The following is an 18,171-nucleotide window of genomic DNA, read 5'->3' on the forward strand; positions in this document are numbered from 1 at the left end:
AGAATATTGAGAAGAGAAGTCGGACGGTGGAAGAAATCAATTAGAAGAAATAAGTGCCGATTGGTGCTTGGGAGATTATTCAAACAATTCATCATCCTCAACTTCTCTGAAATTGATCCATGGTTTCATTCAATGTTGTTGTTCCTAGTTTAATTATGATAGGCTAAGAACTCCATTGTTGCTCCAAACAAATTGTTAGACAAGTTAATTTCATGATTTATCCTATGTTCGTTTCTATCTCGTGTCCGTCTTTGCTACTAGTTTGTTGAATGTTTTTATTACTAAAGGTGCATCTTTGGTGATAATTCCTTAATCTTAATTTAATGTCTTTTTAGCTTGAATTAAAATGGACCAAGGTAGTGTTGGATTATCAATTGAATTCGTTTAGATGACAAATTGATTTTGGATGTTGAGCATAATTGAACCCGTTCTTTGAATCTCGCGCTTCCGTAGGATTTTTAGAATTATGGAACTTGGTTTTAAGGATATGCGTTGAGCTATTCTTTGACCTTTTGGGTTTAGCATGTTTAGTACCTACACCTTAGTTTGCTCTTAATTGTCCCGAATGTTATGAGATAGAATTGAATATATAAGATAAATCCTCTTGTTGTCTACAATTGTTTGGAGTAACAATCTCATCTCTAGATTCATCTTGCTCGTTTTATTTGTTTTAATTGTTTTTGCATAATTTTGAAATCAAACTCTTCAAATCAAAATACCTTTTATAATGTGTTTTCGTTGTTTTGGAGTTAAATAATCTTTACCTTCCCTGTGGATCGACGCTCTTTTACTACACATGAAGCTGTAATCTTGTAGTGAAGTGGTAATATTTGGGTAATTTAATTGAACTGGAGTGCAAGACTATCTTGTTTTAATAGACCTAAAATTACACATCAGCGGTATACCGTACTTTTATATTATATCGAAATAAGGTATGGCATATCGAGTACGGTATACCGAAATAAGGTATGACATACCGTAATACTTGTGTTTCATACCGAAAAAAATTCAATTATAGCCAAATATTTAAAATAAAATTTCACTTATTTAAATAATTTCCAAAAGATTAAAACTACACCATAATCAAATCTATACAGTGGACTTGATTTGCATCTTTGCATATGTATGTTTGGGGTTGGGGGCGGTTGAACTAAAATATGAAAGTATGGTTAGGGATTTTAACATATTAACTATTTTTTATATAAATTTTAAATACAACATATACATCAAATTTTTGGCAAATATCGTAAATGTGGTATATTGAGGTATACCGCGGTATAGGAAAATCTATACCTTTATCGGTACGGTATCATACCGTACCGCAACTTGCGGTATACCGCAAATTCGGTATTTTTCAGTACGATAAGTGCGGTATTTCGGTATATTTTGCCAGCCCTACGCATATGGAATGAATTATGTCTTGTTTAAATAAGAACTATCCCATAAATTGACATGAGCACAATTAAAATTCCACCGCCTAATTAGTTTTTACAATTGAACTTTTTTAGGATTATAAATTGAATAAGAATGAATACACATAAAAATATGTTTAAAATGAAGGGGGCTAACTAATTGAGTAAAGTAAATGGGTTGATGAAACTCGTTGAAATTTGACGTAGGAGACTTCAACTTCAAGAGATCCTCATAATTTGGACCATATATATTTGCTATTATTATGTTATAAAGTGAAAGTTGCGTGTAAGTATAATTTGACTCGACAATCCTAATAATGCAAGTCATGCTCACCATCATTAACCACATTTCTAAGTTAATAACTATAAAATTAGTCAAGATGCAATGGATCACTCTTTTAGGAAACCAGCTACCAATAATACTTGTCACAACAAAGTAGCATGACGCCATGCATATATCTCTTAAAAATAGAAATTCCGTTTTCTATATTTTTGGAAATAATTAGTGTCATGCTTGTTCGAATATTAGTGACACCAACTTAAAATCCTACTACATTCAATGGCTGAACTTCATATTTACAAATAGTAGTATGATTTTTGTCATCGTGAAACATTAGACTGAGATTTTTTTAGTAAAAATTGATCCTTCATGTATCTACTCTACATCCAATGCATCCACACGTATAGTATAATTAGTTATCTCATTAATATGTTCAAATAGCATAAATGGAGATTATATGAATTAATTAGTAATAAATGTACACGTACATTGCATGTCGACACCAATATATTTTTAACAAGATTAGGATAAAAATGTTTATAATTAATTGTAGTACTAGGATTAGCATTACCTCCTTAAATCAATTTCAACTCTCAAGTTGGAAATAGAAAATTCCCAAAATGCCCTTGCAAAGGTTGACAAATCCAAATATCCAATAGTAAACTCCACCAGCCACCACGCCTTTTCAAGACTGGTTTGAGTCTTGGTTTTTCCAAATTACCTCATTAATTATCTTCTTAAAAGGACACTTTACTTCAATAGGCATTTCTAAGCGGATCATCATCGCCAAAAGGTGTAGTGTAGTCTCCTTCCAAATATAAACACCTCCAAGTTTATCCAATCGAAAAGTAATTATACCTTTTTTTTCGAATACAAAAACAATTTCAATTAAAATCCTAAATGAGAGGACAATTTTGAGTTTGGGATTTTGAAGACAATTTGTATACTATTATGATCGAATAATGATGATGGTTCATATAAAATTTAACAATTTTAAAAGGAAATATACAAATGAAAAATTATGGTTAGTTTGAGATTTTTGATGATTTGAGTTGTAAAATATATATTGAAGCGATAAATACAATTAAATAGAAACTATAGTCAATTGGCGTAATCTTGAATGTGGAAAAGCACAATTAGTTATTGATTTACAAGTCATGCCTAACAAATCACCATCCATAAATCGGAAGATTTTTATTTCACTACTACTATTATTAATAATAATTACCACGTTTTCGTTATTTGAGATTCCCGCGAAATATCCTTCCCCACCACGTGCGCTTTTTTATTTTTAGCAACCCAAATGTTTGCGTCACCTATACATACGTACAATTACTTAACATTCCCATTCAATGAATTTCGCTCCAACAAATCCCCCTATAAATACCTCCACCTTCTTCACACGCTTACTAGTTCTATTCATTCCTACAAACTCACATCAAAATCTCAAAATTGAAAAATCGAACAAGCTAAAATTGAAATTCCGCTGAAATGGATTGGTTTCGCGGCGAGAAATTAGGGCGCGGAAGCTTCGCGCAGGTGAATCTAGCGATTCCGAGGAGCCAGAGCTCGTTTCTTCATCCATTAATGGCGGTGAAATCCTGCGGCGCTTCTCTCTCTTCGTCGCTGCTGAACGAGAAATCGATACTGGAGGAGCTCAAGGATTGCCCGCAGATCATCCGCTACTACGGCGACAGCTATTCCTTCGAAAACGGCGAGAAATTGTACAATGTGCTGCTGGAGTACGCCTCCGGCGGCTCCCTCGCCGATTGCCTCAAATCAGCCGGCGATCGGACGATTCCGGAGCCTCAAGTCCGGCGATACACAAAGGCTTTGCTGAAAGGACTTCACTATATCCACAAATTCGGCTACGTTCACTGCGATTTGAAGCCGCAAAACATCCTATTAACCTCCGATGGCGGCGTGAGGATCGCCGATTTCGGATTGGCGAAGCGCGCGGGAGGCGGCGGCGAGCTGCGCGGAACGCCGTTGTATATGTCGCCGGAGATGGTGGCCGGAAGCGAGCAGGGGGCGGCGGCGGATGTTTGGGCGCTTGGATGCGTGGTGGCGGAGATGGCGTCGGGATCTCCAGCGTGGAGGTGCTCCGATTTAGCAGCGCTTCTGATGAGGATCGGCGTGGGCGAGGAGGTGCCTGAGATCCCCGGGGATTTATCGGCGGAGGGGAGAGATTTTGCGGAGAAGTGTTTCGTGAAAGATCCGAGAGGGAGATGGACGGCTGAGATGCTTCTGAATCATCCGTTTGTGTGCGGTGAGGAAGAAATGAACGGTTCTGAAGAGTTGAGAAGCGGTGATTGGAAAATGGCGTCGGCTTCACCTAGATGCCCCTTTGATTTCGAGGAGTGGTCGTGCTCTTTGACCTCGCCGGCGGAGTCGTGGTCCGTTTCAAAGGCGGAGGAGCGGCTGAGGGGATTGGTCAATGTCGGCGCCGAGATTGCTCCTAATTGGTCTTCCACAGATGATTGGCTCACAATTAGGTGATGGGTCAAGAGATTTTATTTTATTTTTAATTTTTTTAATTTTAGGGTAGGGAAAATTCGAAACCGGCTATCCAATTTTCGGTTTAATTTAATTTATTATTAATGTAAATAGTAGAAACAGAAGTAGTGATAGATTGATGAAGCCGCAAAACAGAAATGATGCTTTTAGATTGAGTAAAATGATATTGCAATTTGCAACCGTTATATTCTGAATTTTAATGGATTCGTCACAATTAATTTTTGTTGATATTATAATGGACGTTGGGAAATGGCACATTGAAATCCTCCTGATATTTATACACAATTTACACAAGTTGCTAGATTGCAACTTGGAATCAATAATTTATACTGTTTCATTATCTTATGGACCTTATCAACAACTGTGATTAGTTTCTTCTAGATGCACGTTTTCATGTCTCTCAATACAAATCATAGTATAATATTTATGTCCATCTATAAATTATTTTTAAAAGAACTAGGTAGTTATATCAATTTTCAAAATATAGTGCGTTTGGTTTGTCATTTAGGAATAGTTAGTGGGTGATTTATGGGGGGTATTCTAATGTTTAGTTTGAAATTTATCATTTCTAAAAGGCATGAGTTATGAGTTGTGTTATTGGTGATTTGTGTATCGGGTAAATCCTTCATGATACTTATCATCACGCAATTTCTGCACTATGTTTAGCAGACACAATTACAACTTTGTCCTTATACACTCTACTCAAGATGAAATACATGCCCAATATTCATGAGGGAGATGAACTAGGCTACTTTTGAAGATAGAGAATATCTATTTTTTTAGCACGAAGCATTCATTTTATAATTAATGATCTCAACCTCAAGAGTTGATATTTTGTTCAGCAATAATCAACCTAACAAGCCAATCAAAAATATGAAATCAATCGTGCTATTTCGGCACTTTAATCCCCATGAAAATGGCGGTTTCAATAATCGACTTGGAGATGGACTTGAGCGACATGTACTAGTAATAAGGGTCAGTCTGCTTGATCTTCGTACAAGTGCTTCACTGTAACAATCGATGCACTAATGTGGCTTGATCGCTCGTGGACTTGAACGTGATGTCGGTAAAAGTTGTCAATCTGTTATCATCGTCGCTATTAGGTTTTGGCATTGTATTTCAACGTTGAAATCATTGCAAAATGCCATCAGATTTAGCCGGTATTGACCGAGAGCAGGTCCCAGTGGAGGTGCCAACTTTGAGGTAACTGCTGGCAGTGTCAGCCCAAGACATAGAAGATTGATTGGGAGGTGCTCTGTTGTAGGTCTCAAATGACACATTTCACAATATGTGAGTGCTTCCTTCCTTAATCTTTGGAAATTTAAATTACCTTCGTAATATACCCAGCCAAATTGGGTAAGCCTTAACTTGTCTCAAATTCTATATTGTGCCATAAAGTTGTACTTCAGGTAGTTTGATTAGTTGGGTGTGATGTGAATGGGGTCATTTGAATGCTCTTGCTAATAATAATGGAATCTCTCATGGTAGTCTAGTTCAAAAGCTGAAAATCTTTTTATTTTGCACGACGGATGTCAGCAAATTTAGATAGGTTTTGGGCCACAAACCAAACAAGTGCAATAAAAAGTAGCTAAAACAAGTGTCAATCCAAACATGGGTCCAAGAAAAGAACGCTCAAGATAGGTCAATCCATAACATAATTACAAACTTATTTTAGAAATGGTTATGAGTTGAATAAACTTAGGGGCTTTATTTTTTTTATCAATCAACTGAAAATCAGAGTTGATGTAGAAAATTACCAATTTCAGGCTCAAAATATTTGGATCTATGATCGGTCCATTTAGTTCGGTGTTTTAGTCCTGTCTATTGGCTGTGATTCTAGTTATGAACCATTAACTATCTATCTATCTATCTATTTTTATATTGAACCCCTTAGGGCATCATTAACGCTTGGGGTCGGGCCGCAAAAAGCGAGTCCCGGCCCTGGCGTTGCGTTGGATGAGCGGAAGTTGCGGCCTGAGGACGCTCCCGGGGTCCGGCCCGGCCTAGGTTTAATTGCTTTGGGACGGGCCGCAAACACCCCAAAAAAATTATTTTTCTTTTTTATATATATATATTTTTGCCTATTTTTACCCATTTCTTCAACATTCTTCCACCAATTTCTCCATTTCTATCCTCTAAATTATTTCAATATTTTTTCTAGGAATTGTAATTTTTATTTTCTAAGGCTTAATAATTTTTTTTCTAGGATTTGTACTTTTCTTTTTTCGACTGAACAATGTATTTTCCCAACTTGAATTGTTCAACGTATTGCATTTACAAGTAAAATATGTTGAAGTTGTGAATATTGTCATTTATTAGTTGAGGCCCAGGTTGGGACCTGCAGAATTAGAGCAGTTGTGGCCTGTGACTCAAATTTAGGGGAATGATGACGTGGACGGGACTTGGAGCCTAATTCCGGGTCAGGATTAATGATGCTCTAAGCCTCATGTACCACCTGGGGCCTGATTCTGGGCCAGGGTTAATGATGGTTTTAGCCACATGTACCACCATTCCAAAACTTTAAAATCGCAAAATTAAATTTTTATTTAAATAGATTTAAATGACTAACATTTCTACGCATATTGAGATTCTAGATTAGGGAAATGAAGCATTTTGGCGCCAAAAAATACACTCCCGCCACTTCGTTGTAACCCTTTTTCTCTCTCTCTTTAAACACCAGACCAGATCTAGTAAGCAGAAAGCGCCGCGGCCGCCCAGCTGAGCCTACTGAACCCAAACCGACTCTACGAAACAACCATGTCCGACGAGGAGCCATCAGTATCCGGACGGCGACGCGCACGGGGCGCCGTCGCATCGGCCCGCTCAGAAGCGCTCGAGCGTCTCAAGGCACTCCGCCGCGGCGGCCGCCGCGATCAGGACGCCGCCGGATTCCAGATCAAGATGGAGCAGCCGATCTACGACACCGTCGATGAAGACGAGTACGAGGCATTAGTCGCCAAGCGCCGCGAGGAATCCAAGGGTTTCATCGTCGACGACAACGGCTTAGGGTACGGCGACGAAGGCCAGGAGGAGGACTGGTCAATTGCCGGCGCCGCCTTGTCCTCCGAAGAATCCGAGGGGGAATCGGAGAGGTCGAAGAAGAAGAAGAGCAAAAAGGCTCTCAATTCGGATAAGGAAGCGGCGAAGAAACCTTCTCCGTTGGCCTCTGCTGCGGCGTTGATGGGTAAGCAGAGGATTTCTAATATGTTCACTTCGTCTGTGTTTAAGAAGGATATACAGAAGAATGTTTCGTGTGATAGCATTGTTGATGATTTGATTGCGGAGTTTGCGCCTGATGAGAGTGATAGGGAGAGGAGAAGGAGAGCCAATTCTACCAATTTAGGTTCGAATAAATCCAGTAATATGCCTGTGAAAATTGAGAAGCCTTCTGTAAGTAGTTACACTGGTACGATTAAGGAATTTCACGAGACTAGCACCGGCCTCGGTGATGTGGATTTTGATCCTTCTGAAAAATGTAACAGTATCATAGATGAGGGTAGTAGCCCCATTGATGCCGAGAAAGCACTGGATGCAGCTGATATGATGAGAAATGAGGGAACGGAGGAAAGAATTGAAACCGTGAAAAATAAGTTATTGGTTAGTGACTGTGAAGGGGAGAAGGTAGAGAAAAAGGTGTATTCTCTCAATGCAAAACTTGAAGAGGCAAAGGATCCAGCTCTGAGTGCTAATGTAGAGTGGCAAGCACTAAGTGCTGGTATTGTTGATTGCAAGGGGACTGGGACTGGGCTCGGAGGGAATCAGGGAAGCAGTGAGGAGAAATTGGACTTTGAAGTGGAGTCCGATGGATCTTTGTCTTTTTATATACTTGATGCTCATGAGGAGATCTATGGTGCTAATGCTGGGAATGTTTATCTCTTTGGAAAGGTATTCTATACTTTACACTGTCCTGATCGTGTGTATTCTTACCAATGTGGGCTAATTTACGTATGGTGTTAGATGGTATTTGAGTTTGAATTGTCTTTATGATGATTGATGATACGTGGACTCTCTTTGACTATTAGACAACATTTAGAGGGTGTTTGGCCAAGTTATAAGCTCCTGAACCCCAACCTACTTTTTTATGGTAAGCAACGAGTCTTTTTATAAAAATAACTCTACCATGATCTGTTATTTTGAATATGTTTACTTCCAATTTCATATCTTTTCCATTTTTTGGCTAAAATTGGTCCCATACATTTGTTCAGAAAAACTTTTTGGTCCTTTAAATAATATGTTATCTTTTGGTCCTAAATAATATGTTTTGGTCCATATTTAACAATTCAACAAAAACTTAACGACCAACAGTGTGTTAAAGTCCAAAATTAGTCCAGTACATTTGCACAAAAAAACCTATTTGGTCCTACACACTTTAAACGTGTTAACTTTTGGTCCTAGACAATATGTTTTTGTCTATATTTAACTCATCAATTAGGTCAAAATATGGTTGACCGTTAATTTTTTATGGAACCTTTAAATATGGACCAAACATATTGTTTAGGACCAAAAGGCGACACACTTAATGTGTAGGACCAAAAAGTTTTCTTTAGGCAAATGTAAGGGGCCAATTTTGGACTTTAGTCTAAGCTCAATTATCCAAAACGCTTCCACAACTTATAAGCTCTGAAGACATTCTATCTTATAAGCTCTTGAAACATCGTATAAGCTCTATAAAATAAGCTGAGCCAAACACCCCTTATATAGGCTTCGACAAAGTTGTCAATGCTGTGTTAATCTTAATGTGGTTATTCTCCTTCTCTTTATGTTTGTACAGTTTTATTGCTGGTCTTTTAGATGACAGATATCTTCAAATGAATTGTAATATATCAACATTTGCTTTTCATATCTGGTTGATTCCATTCTTTTATTTTCTTTAACATTTAAGGGTAGAAACCAGTCCGACAATTAACTAGGGATGAATATATTTATTTATTTAACAATTGATAACTTTTAGAACAGAGTATATGTACTTCTGATTTTTGCAAGCTCTCCTGTTAAGCTCTATGTATTTTCATGGTGAACCTGTTATATGTTATTGGTTTCATGTCAGTCTTTGTGAATGCTTGACATAGTCTCCTTCTGAAATGTGCTAGCCTCTACAAAATTTTATCTGGCAAACTTTTCCCTTCATCATCATATCTTGGTTACGGCAAAATACTCATGTGCACTCAAATAGCTGGTTTCATTTGCGCTACTTATCATATATCAATTTTTTAAAAAGATATTGACAACTGGAATTAATAAGTTGACATCTTATGATGGTTATGCTGATCAAGGTCAAATCAGGAGGTACATACCATAGCTGTTGCGCAGTTGTGAGGAATATGCAGAGATGCGTGTATGCAGTCCCGTTTGTTTCTTTAATTCACAAGGATGAAATTATTGAGCGTGAAAAGGAAGTTGAAGAGTCACGAAAATCCACAGAGAAAGATCTAGAAGAGTCTCAAGCCGCTCTACGAGCTCAACTACATGTACTACCACTCCATGTAACTGTCATATTTTTTTGTATTTGTACTCATGCTGATTATATTTCTTTTTTAGAAGTTGGCGTCAGATCTGAAGGCTGAAATAACAAAGGAGTTATTGCAACGGAATGTCTCAACATTCAGAATGGCGCTTGTCAAGGTTTGTAAAATAGCAAACATGGTGCTAAAGACCATTTGCTGAACTTGAACTCTGAAGGTTACGAAAATGATATCTTGTTCTGTCATTTAGTACTAGGTAATAGAATAGTACTGCTATTATGCTTAGTTCTCAAATTCTAATATTATGTGGTTATTTACTCCTTTCTCAGAGAAACTATGCATTTGAACGAACAGACATACCCCACGGAGAGAATTATTTTCTAAAGATCAATTATCCGTTCAAGGTATAGTAAAACTCATTTGGTGTAATCTATTATTTCTTGAATTTAAATTCTCTATGCTGTATCTTGTTGTTTTCGGAGATTGAGTTGCAACCATTTTTGCGCATATCCTCGTCATACATTATTGGGTTATATGTAATTTTCGTCAATGGTATTTGTCCTTTCAGGATACCCCACTTCCATCAGATCTCAAAGGGAACAACTTCCACGCTTTGCTTGGAACTCATAATAGGTATTCAAAAAGATGTCTCATTCTGGGTGCTGCAATACCTTGATGATCCTGTTTTAGTAGTGCTTACGCATATCTGTTGATAACCATATTTGATCATATAGTGGCAAGACTTGCATTAATAGTTTTCTATCACACCTGGCGCGCAGTATTTATCTTCATACTCTTTTGTTTGCTCATAATTTAGTAAGTCGGCCACTCCCTAACAATGTTTGCGTCTGTGATCTTACTGGAAATAAATTTCCCAAAATTATGTTCGAATTCAGTTTTGCGGTAAATTTATTTGTGATAAAGCTTATGTGGATACTAAATATACATGGTCATCTCAGCCTCTCTTACTGAAGAAAGTGTTCTAATAGTTGATGTTGTTTGCAGTGGGCTGGAAATGTTTCTAATTAAAAGGAAAATAAAGGGACCATTGTGGCTATCAATCTCAAAATTCTCCCGCCGCACAACTTCTCAACGAGTGAGCCTTTTAACTCTTATAAATGTTGCATAATCTGACCCTGCTGTGCTCATTATGTGATTTTCTGTTTGTTTATCTGATTTGAACAGGTGAGCTGGTGTAAGTTTGAGGTTACTATTGATTTCGCAAAGGATATTCACGTTTCAACTTCATCAAAGACTGTCTCAGAGATTCCTCCAGTAGTGGTTACAGCTATAAATTTGAAAACTATTATCAATGAGAAGCAGAATGTAAATGAAATTGTCTCTGCATCTGTCATTTGTTGCCACAGGGCTAAGGTATGTTACATGCAGTCTATCAGTATAGAAGTTTGCTTGGCTTCAGTGATTTCCACAATCCACACCATAAGATACAGTCTATTATAGCTGAATAAAGTAGATGTAGTGCTGCTGGCTGATTAGGCTGCTTTTGAAAAAAACTGGTTGAACAAGCAATTAATTTACAATAATCATAAAAGCACATCTAATAAATGATTGTTGAATCCTCCAGATTGATACTCCTATGGATATCTCAGACTGGACCCGTCCAGGTATGCTTAGCCGTTTTACTGTCGTGCGCAAACTTGACGGAGGCATATTTCCTATGGGTTTTACTAAGGAGGCAGCTGACAGAAATACAAAGGCACGGTCAAATGTTATTTGCTATGAGAGCAGGTAAGTTATGTTGACAATTGTACCTGAGGTTTCACTTTACTATCCATAGATCAACTTTTAACGTTTTGTCATGGTATTTACATTTATTGATCTTCCACTCACTCCTCTATAATTTGGCACAGTGAAAGGGCTCTATTAAATCGTTTGATGATTGAGTTGCACACATTAGATAGTGATGTTCTAGTTGGGCACAATATATCTGGATTTGACCTGGATGTTCTTCTCCACAGAGTTCAGGTATTTATGCATCCTTAAGCATATGTTTTTGAACTTGTAAAATACAATTAAAATTATCTAGTTCCTGGCCTCTTGTACTTCGAACCTTCTTTTCTGTTGTTCATTGTCGCAGGGTATTTTTTTTAAAGAACCGGATACTATTTAACTTTTTAATAGAAAATAAACTACTTTGCTCCTAAAAATTGCTATTCTTAGTTTTTTTTAAGTTAGACTATATTGTCTTACCTTTATCACTGGTCTCATCATTTGCATTTTCTATGAGATAATTCATGGAGACTGTCACATGTTTCATCTCGTAGGCTTGCAGGGTTCCCAGCAACATGTGGTCTAAAATAGGCCGTCTTAAACGCTCTGCCATGCCCAAACTTCAGAAAAAGGGGAGTTCAGTATTCGGTTCAGGAGCAAGTCCAGGAATCATGTCCTGCATTGCTGGGCGTCTCTTATGTGATACATACATTTGTTCGCGGGACCTATTAAAAGAGGTGTGTTCATTTATTGTCTTTAGTTAGTGAATCTATTGTCTCTTACAGTTTATTTTGCTTTTGCTTATTCCAGGTGAGCTACTCCCTGTCACAACTAGCAAAAACACAGCTAGATAAGGTCCGTAAGGAAATTAATCCACATGATATCCCAAAGATGTTTCAAAGTTCTGGATCACTTATGGAACTTGTAAGTACATGCTCTGTTTGAAATCTTGACCTTATTTCTTTTAGCTTTTAGTGTGTACCATGGTTTAAAAAATGCAATGATTCCAGAATTTAGGTCTGCATCGGCAAAAGATGATCCAAATTAACTTGTCTCAGAATGTATTAATTACAACTGTTAATCTAATACTGCAGTTTATATTACACATTTTTCAGATTGAGTACGGGGAAACAGATGCATGGTTATCGATGGCACTCATGTTCCATCTGAGTGTTCTTCCCTTGACACGTCAATTGACTAACATTAGTGGAAATCTTTGGCATAAAACTCTTCAGGTGAAATTTGTTGTGAATTAAGAATAAATATCATCATAGTATATTATTCATTTTACTAAAAACTTCACAAATTGAACTGCTTGTCAAATTTCAGGGGGCAAGGGCTCAAAGAGTCGAATATCTTTTGCTGCATTCATTTCATGCCAGGAAGTTTATTGTTCCAGACAAGTTTTCTGCTCAATCCAAAGATACGAAGACTATAAAGCGTAAAACTAGTGCTGGCATCGAGAGCAATGAGAATGATCCTGATGACACAAATTTTGATGAGGCTCCAGAAGATTCTCATGGAAAGACCAAGAAGGGACCTTCCTATTCAGGTGGATTAGTGCTGGAGCCAAAGAAAGGACTCTATGACAAATATATATTACTTCTGGATTTCAACAGTCTCTACCCTTCTATTATTCAGGTCAGTGGCATTTCTTTGCTCCTATACACCCATCTAAACCATGAACCCTGCTTTATAAATAAAACCATCTTCCTCAATTTCCATTTACTGGATGTTGAAGCGTCTTTCCAAATTTCTTTCTCTTTTTTTCAGGAATACAATATTTGCTTTACTACTGTTGAAAGATCTCCTGATGGATCGCTTCCCCACCTGCCCTCTAGTAACAAAATTGGAGTACTACCAGAGGTAAAAGACATTATAAATATAGTAACATAGACTTTAGGCCACATTAAAATTTGTTGGGCACACAAAATAAAAATAAAAAATAACAATATCCCACATCGGTGTATAGAAAGAACTGAGACTACTAAATAAGTTTCATGGGTCATTCCTCCTATCACCAATTGGTTTTAGGATGGGACCCTATGGATTTCTATCAATATTCATCTAACACCTTATGTATTTATTCATTAGCATTAATTTATGCACATAATCTTGTACTGAATTACTGCACTTGTGCAGTTGCTTAGGAATTTGGTCGAGAGAAGAAGAATGGTAAAATCATGGTTAAAAACAGCAACCGGTCCCAAAGTTAAACAACTCGACATACAGCAGCAAGCTCTAAAGCTGACTGCCAACAGGTTTTTTCTTCTTTACTTTATTCTTAATTTTATTTGTGTCTCTAATCGTTTCTACCTATTCATTTTTTCAACTAATTTTTGCACAGCATGTACGGGTGTCTGGGATTCTCCAACTCAAGATTCTATGCAAAACCCTTAGCAGAACTAACAACATTTCAAGTAAGAAGTTTGTTAACTGAAAACTGATAGGAAATGGAAATGCTATTTTCTGACTTACGTGTCTTTTTGCAGGGAAGGGAGATTTTACAGAGCACTGTTGATCTTGTACAAAATACTCTAAACTTAGAGGTCAATACTTGCACAAGATTGCTTGGTTTTCTACTTATTGGGTTGTCACTTTTAATCTATTGCACACTGCGACCCTTAATATTTGTTTCATCTAAGCAGGTTATTTATGGAGACACGGATTCAATTATGATATATAGTGGACTTGATGATATTGGAAAAGCTAAATCGATAGCGGGGAAGGTCATTCAGGAGGTATGTTTTGGTTACCTGTTTCGTGGGAGTCTAGGACCAAACTCATGAATTACTGTATAACTGATTCATATAAATAGTGTTTACTGGATTTTACTTTTTGTTCTCATGAAACATTTTAAAACTTAAACCTTGAATTAGGAATAACCAGGAATCTTGATCAACAGGATGTTTATCATCTATTTCTCTGCTGAACTGCATAAACTTGAATTGATAGGTGAACAAGAAATATAAGTGCCTTGAGATTGATCTTGATGGCTTGTACAAAAGAATGCTTTTGCTCAAGAAGAAGAAATATGCAGCCGTCAAAATGCAATTGAAGGATGGTGCATTGGTTGAGGTATCCTTCTATATAGTTTTCTGGGCTTTTTTTCACCTAGAGCATCCTGCTCTTTCTTTCATTATAAAATTGCTATGGCTCATCATGACTGGAGTTAACCTAGAGCGTCCTGTTCTTCTGGTTTTAATGCAGGTCATTGAGCGTAAAGGTCTTGATATGGTTCGCCGTGACTGGAGTGTGCTGTCTAAGGAATTAGGAGATTTTTGTCTCAGTCAGATATTATCTGGCGGGTCAGTTGCTTGCCACTTTCTCTTACTTGGGCGCATGAGTCTGAATTCGCTTGTTTAATTGTCCCTGAATGTCTGCTTCTAATTTTGCAGTTCCTGTGATGATGTTGTTGAAGTTATACACAACTCCCTCATGAAGGTACTTCCTGTGAAGTGTGAACTTGTTTGTATGTTCTCACCTAATATCAAGGTCTTAGGTGCTGAGCTCTATTATCAGAGAAAGTTTTGGAGGTTTATATGAAAGCCTTGAGCAATGCTGGTTGTATGAAACTGCAGATACAAGAGGAAATGAGGAATGGACAAATACCACTCGAAAAATATGTGATCACAAAGACACTAACCAAACCACCTGAAGCATATCCTGATTCCAGAAGTCAGCCTCATGTAGAGGTAAGTTGAAAGCATACTATTAATTCAAATCATTCAGTATCATCATGTGAAATATCTCTTCCATGGTTTTCAGGTAGCACTTAGACTGAAGAGAAGTGGTTACGCGACTGGTTGTTCTGCTGGAGATGCTGTACCTTATGTCATTTGCTGTGAGCAGGTCTGGCATATAGGCTTTATCAGTTTTTCTTTCTATTCACTAACACGTGTATATTTTAACTGAACTTCTGCACATTAACACAGTAAGACATAACTTATCGCATGTGTACTTGTAGGGAACTGGTTCTACTTCGTCAGTTGGAATCGCCCAGCGGGCAAGACATCCTGACGAACTGAAAAAGGACAATGGAAACTGGATAGTTGACATTGATTATTACCTAGCCCAGCAGGTATTGCTCTGCCTGTGCTAGTATTAGATGCTATTACTGGTTCTTTTAGAATGCTGCATATCTTATATTGCCTAAAATATTCAACAAAATGTTGCAGATTCACCCCGTAATATCTCGTCTATGTGCATCGATTCAAGGTACAAGTCCAGCGCGTTTGGCTGATTGTTTGGGGCTTGACTCATCAAAGGTTAATGACATCTCCATATCTCGCTTCATGATATACACATGTATGCATATGCATCTTTTTAATTTGGTTATATCCTGCTAAACTGTGTTTCATCTAAATTTTCAGTTCCAGAATAAATCAATTGATTCTTCCAGCAACGATCCATCCAGCTTGCTATCATTTGTATTGGATGATGAAGAGAGGTGCGTGTCTTGATATGAAGTTAGTTCTGTCTGTGATATGCTCTAGATGCTCAGTGATCAGATAGAGATCGTCCTTTATTAAGATCTGCTACATATGTGGTGATGCAAATTTAAATAGATGTAATATTTCCTTCCTTTCCAATTATTCATGGCTTTCGAACCGACGATTGAAATTAGAGCAAAGGTTATTTTTCTGCTGTTTAATAGTATATATCTTCAGTGAAAAGTGAGTATTACCAGAATCATATTGGATTCTATTGATTGTCTAAATTGCAGATATCGTGGTTGTGAACCTTTGGTTTTATCGTGCCCAAGCTGCTCGGGCACCTTTGGATGCTCGCCAATATTGACCTCAGTTTGTACATATATCAATACCAAGCCAGAAGATGTGCAAGCAGGATCTGATAATTTCTGGCACAAATTGTGCTGTCCAAAGTGCCCAGAAGGAGATGCTGGGAAAATAACTCCTGCCAACATAGCTAACCAGGTATGGTTTTTATTATTTTTTTTGTGTTTGTTTAGGTCAGTATATGTGACAATGGGAACTACAAAGATTTACTAGTTTTTAAGGCTTCAATCTAGTGGAAGCTAGAAATTCTTTTACTAAAACTACATAAAATTATACTACTAAACCATGTATACATAGAAAGTTTTACTGTCATTTGTGAACCTAGAGTTCTGTATAACTAGGCTTAGAGAGTTATATTCGGGCTTACCTGTGAGTTAAATATTGAAAGCTGATTATCATCAGAAGGCTCTTGAGTAAGGATTTGTTAGGTTTCACTCCCTCCCAGCTAGCTGACTCTCCTATTTTTATCAGGTGAAACGACAAGCCGAAAGATTTGTCTCGATATATTACAAGGGCCTGATGATGGTATTTACTTGAACTACTATATGAAATTTGCTGAAAATCGACATATTCTTGTCTGCTAAACTTTGTTTTTTATAGTGTGATGATGAAACTTGCAACTACACTACACGCGGTGTGAACCTTCGTGCACAAGGGGATTCCGAGAGAGGAACGACTTGTCCAAACTATCCTCGCTGTAATGGACACCTCATCAGAAAGGTTTTTTACCTTTAAACTTTTAAGACTCTTCTTCTTCACACTAGTTAAGAGAAACTGAAATTTTGGTCTTTTATTTTACATCAACCAGTACACGGAAGCAGATCTATATAGACAGCTGACATACTTTTGCTACACGTTAGACACGGTGCGCTGCATTAGCAAGGTATGATTTTTGACTTGTCTTTGCATCTGCATTTGTAGTACCAAGATTGAAACATGTTGTGTTTGTAGATGGAGGCGGATAAGAGATTGGCCGTGGAGAAAGAAGTAGCAAGAATCCGGCCTCTGGTTGAAATGGCAGCGTCGACAGTTGAGAAGATGCGCGATAGATGCGCTTACGGATGGCTTCAGCTCAAAGACTTTGTTGTTTTAGTTTAGTTTAGTTTAGCTTTCAAAGTAATGGTTTTGTTCATTGTATTTGTGATCTGATCTGTGTATGCCAAAATGTTGCAATTAAAAACTACTCTTATTAAGAGTATAGATTATAGGGCTGATTAATTATTTTGGAGCTCTTTAGTTGATTTACTTCCCCTTCCATATTGTAAGTTTTTTTTTTTGTTTGTGAACACAATAAAGCAGCAGTAACAAATTAGATTTAGCTAGCAGGATAAATTAATGAGAAAAACAAATACTCCTATCAAAGGAACATATGTTTCTATCAGTTGAAAGGTCACCATCCATCTCAGCCCGTAATTCATTTATTTATTTTACATCAGTTTTATTATTAATACTTTTCTAGGATTGCATTTGTTATTGCTTTGATTTATATAGCATTTTATTACTTTATTTTAATTGTATTCTTAATGCTTTGATATTTATTTTGATATGTATGCATTTTTTCTTATTTTATTTGTATCTTACTTTCATAATTATATTCTTAATGCTATTTTTATTGTTTTGATTTGTGGCTATATCACAACATTTTTTATGTAATACGAATAGCTAGCTTAGTTGTGCTATAAATAATGGTAGTACTAGTATTTTGTATTTTACGTCGTGTTACTTTAAAATTTAACAATTTTGTTATTTGTCGTGCTTAAAACTTGCTCACCCAAATTCAAAATCCTAGATACGCTCCATTGTTTAAAACCCCTCTTCTTTTTTTCTTTTAAAAGTTATGATTAATAACTATTCTTTTTTTTTTTTGGCATGGTGACCTCCTTTTAATAGTAATCCTCTTTTTTTATTTCTTCTATTAAGAATCCAAGTAGTATTTATTATGAGCGGTAGTGACTTTGGTCCAAAGAATG

The 18,171-nt window shown here is 37.0% G+C and overlaps 2 protein-coding genes across 2 annotated transcripts; both read left to right on the forward strand.

Annotated features, from left to right (window-relative positions):
- Positions 1–3,060: 3,060 nt before the first annotated feature.
- Positions 3,061–4,394, forward strand: LOC121802305 (mitogen-activated protein kinase kinase kinase 20-like). Its single transcript, XM_042201943.1, has one exon. It carries the CDS (start codon positions 3,184–3,186, stop codon positions 4,189–4,191), a length of 1,008 nt encoding a protein of 335 aa, XP_042057877.1. The 5' UTR covers positions 3,061–3,183; the 3' UTR covers positions 4,192–4,394.
- A 2,446-nt stretch (positions 4,395–6,840) lies between these two features.
- On the forward strand, positions 6,841–17,458 carry LOC121805383 (DNA polymerase alpha catalytic subunit-like). The gene is made up of 31 exons (XM_042205208.1): positions 6,841–8,094; positions 9,483–9,677; positions 9,748–9,831; positions 10,001–10,075; positions 10,240–10,304; positions 10,677–10,767; positions 10,857–11,045; positions 11,257–11,420; positions 11,543–11,657; positions 11,957–12,139; positions 12,213–12,326; positions 12,518–12,637; positions 12,732–13,043; positions 13,176–13,268; positions 13,545–13,663; positions 13,750–13,822; positions 13,895–13,951; positions 14,051–14,143; positions 14,358–14,480; positions 14,613–14,710; positions 14,801–14,846; positions 14,984–15,097; positions 15,171–15,254; positions 15,370–15,483; positions 15,581–15,670; positions 15,776–15,852; positions 16,129–16,339; positions 16,673–16,726; positions 16,802–16,921; positions 17,010–17,084; positions 17,153–17,458. The coding sequence occupies exons 1-31, from the start codon at positions 6,967–6,969 to the stop codon at positions 17,297–17,299; spliced, it is 4,623 nt and encodes a 1,540-aa protein (XP_042061142.1). The 5' UTR covers positions 6,841–6,966; the 3' UTR covers positions 17,300–17,458.
- Positions 17,459–18,171: the final 713 nt, after the last annotated feature.

The sequence above is a fragment of the Salvia splendens genome, chromosome 5 (assembly GCF_004379255.2).
Source record: "Salvia splendens isolate huo1 chromosome 5, SspV2, whole genome shotgun sequence".
In the NCBI taxonomy this organism is placed as follows: domain Eukaryota; kingdom Viridiplantae; phylum Streptophyta; class Magnoliopsida; order Lamiales; family Lamiaceae; genus Salvia; species Salvia splendens.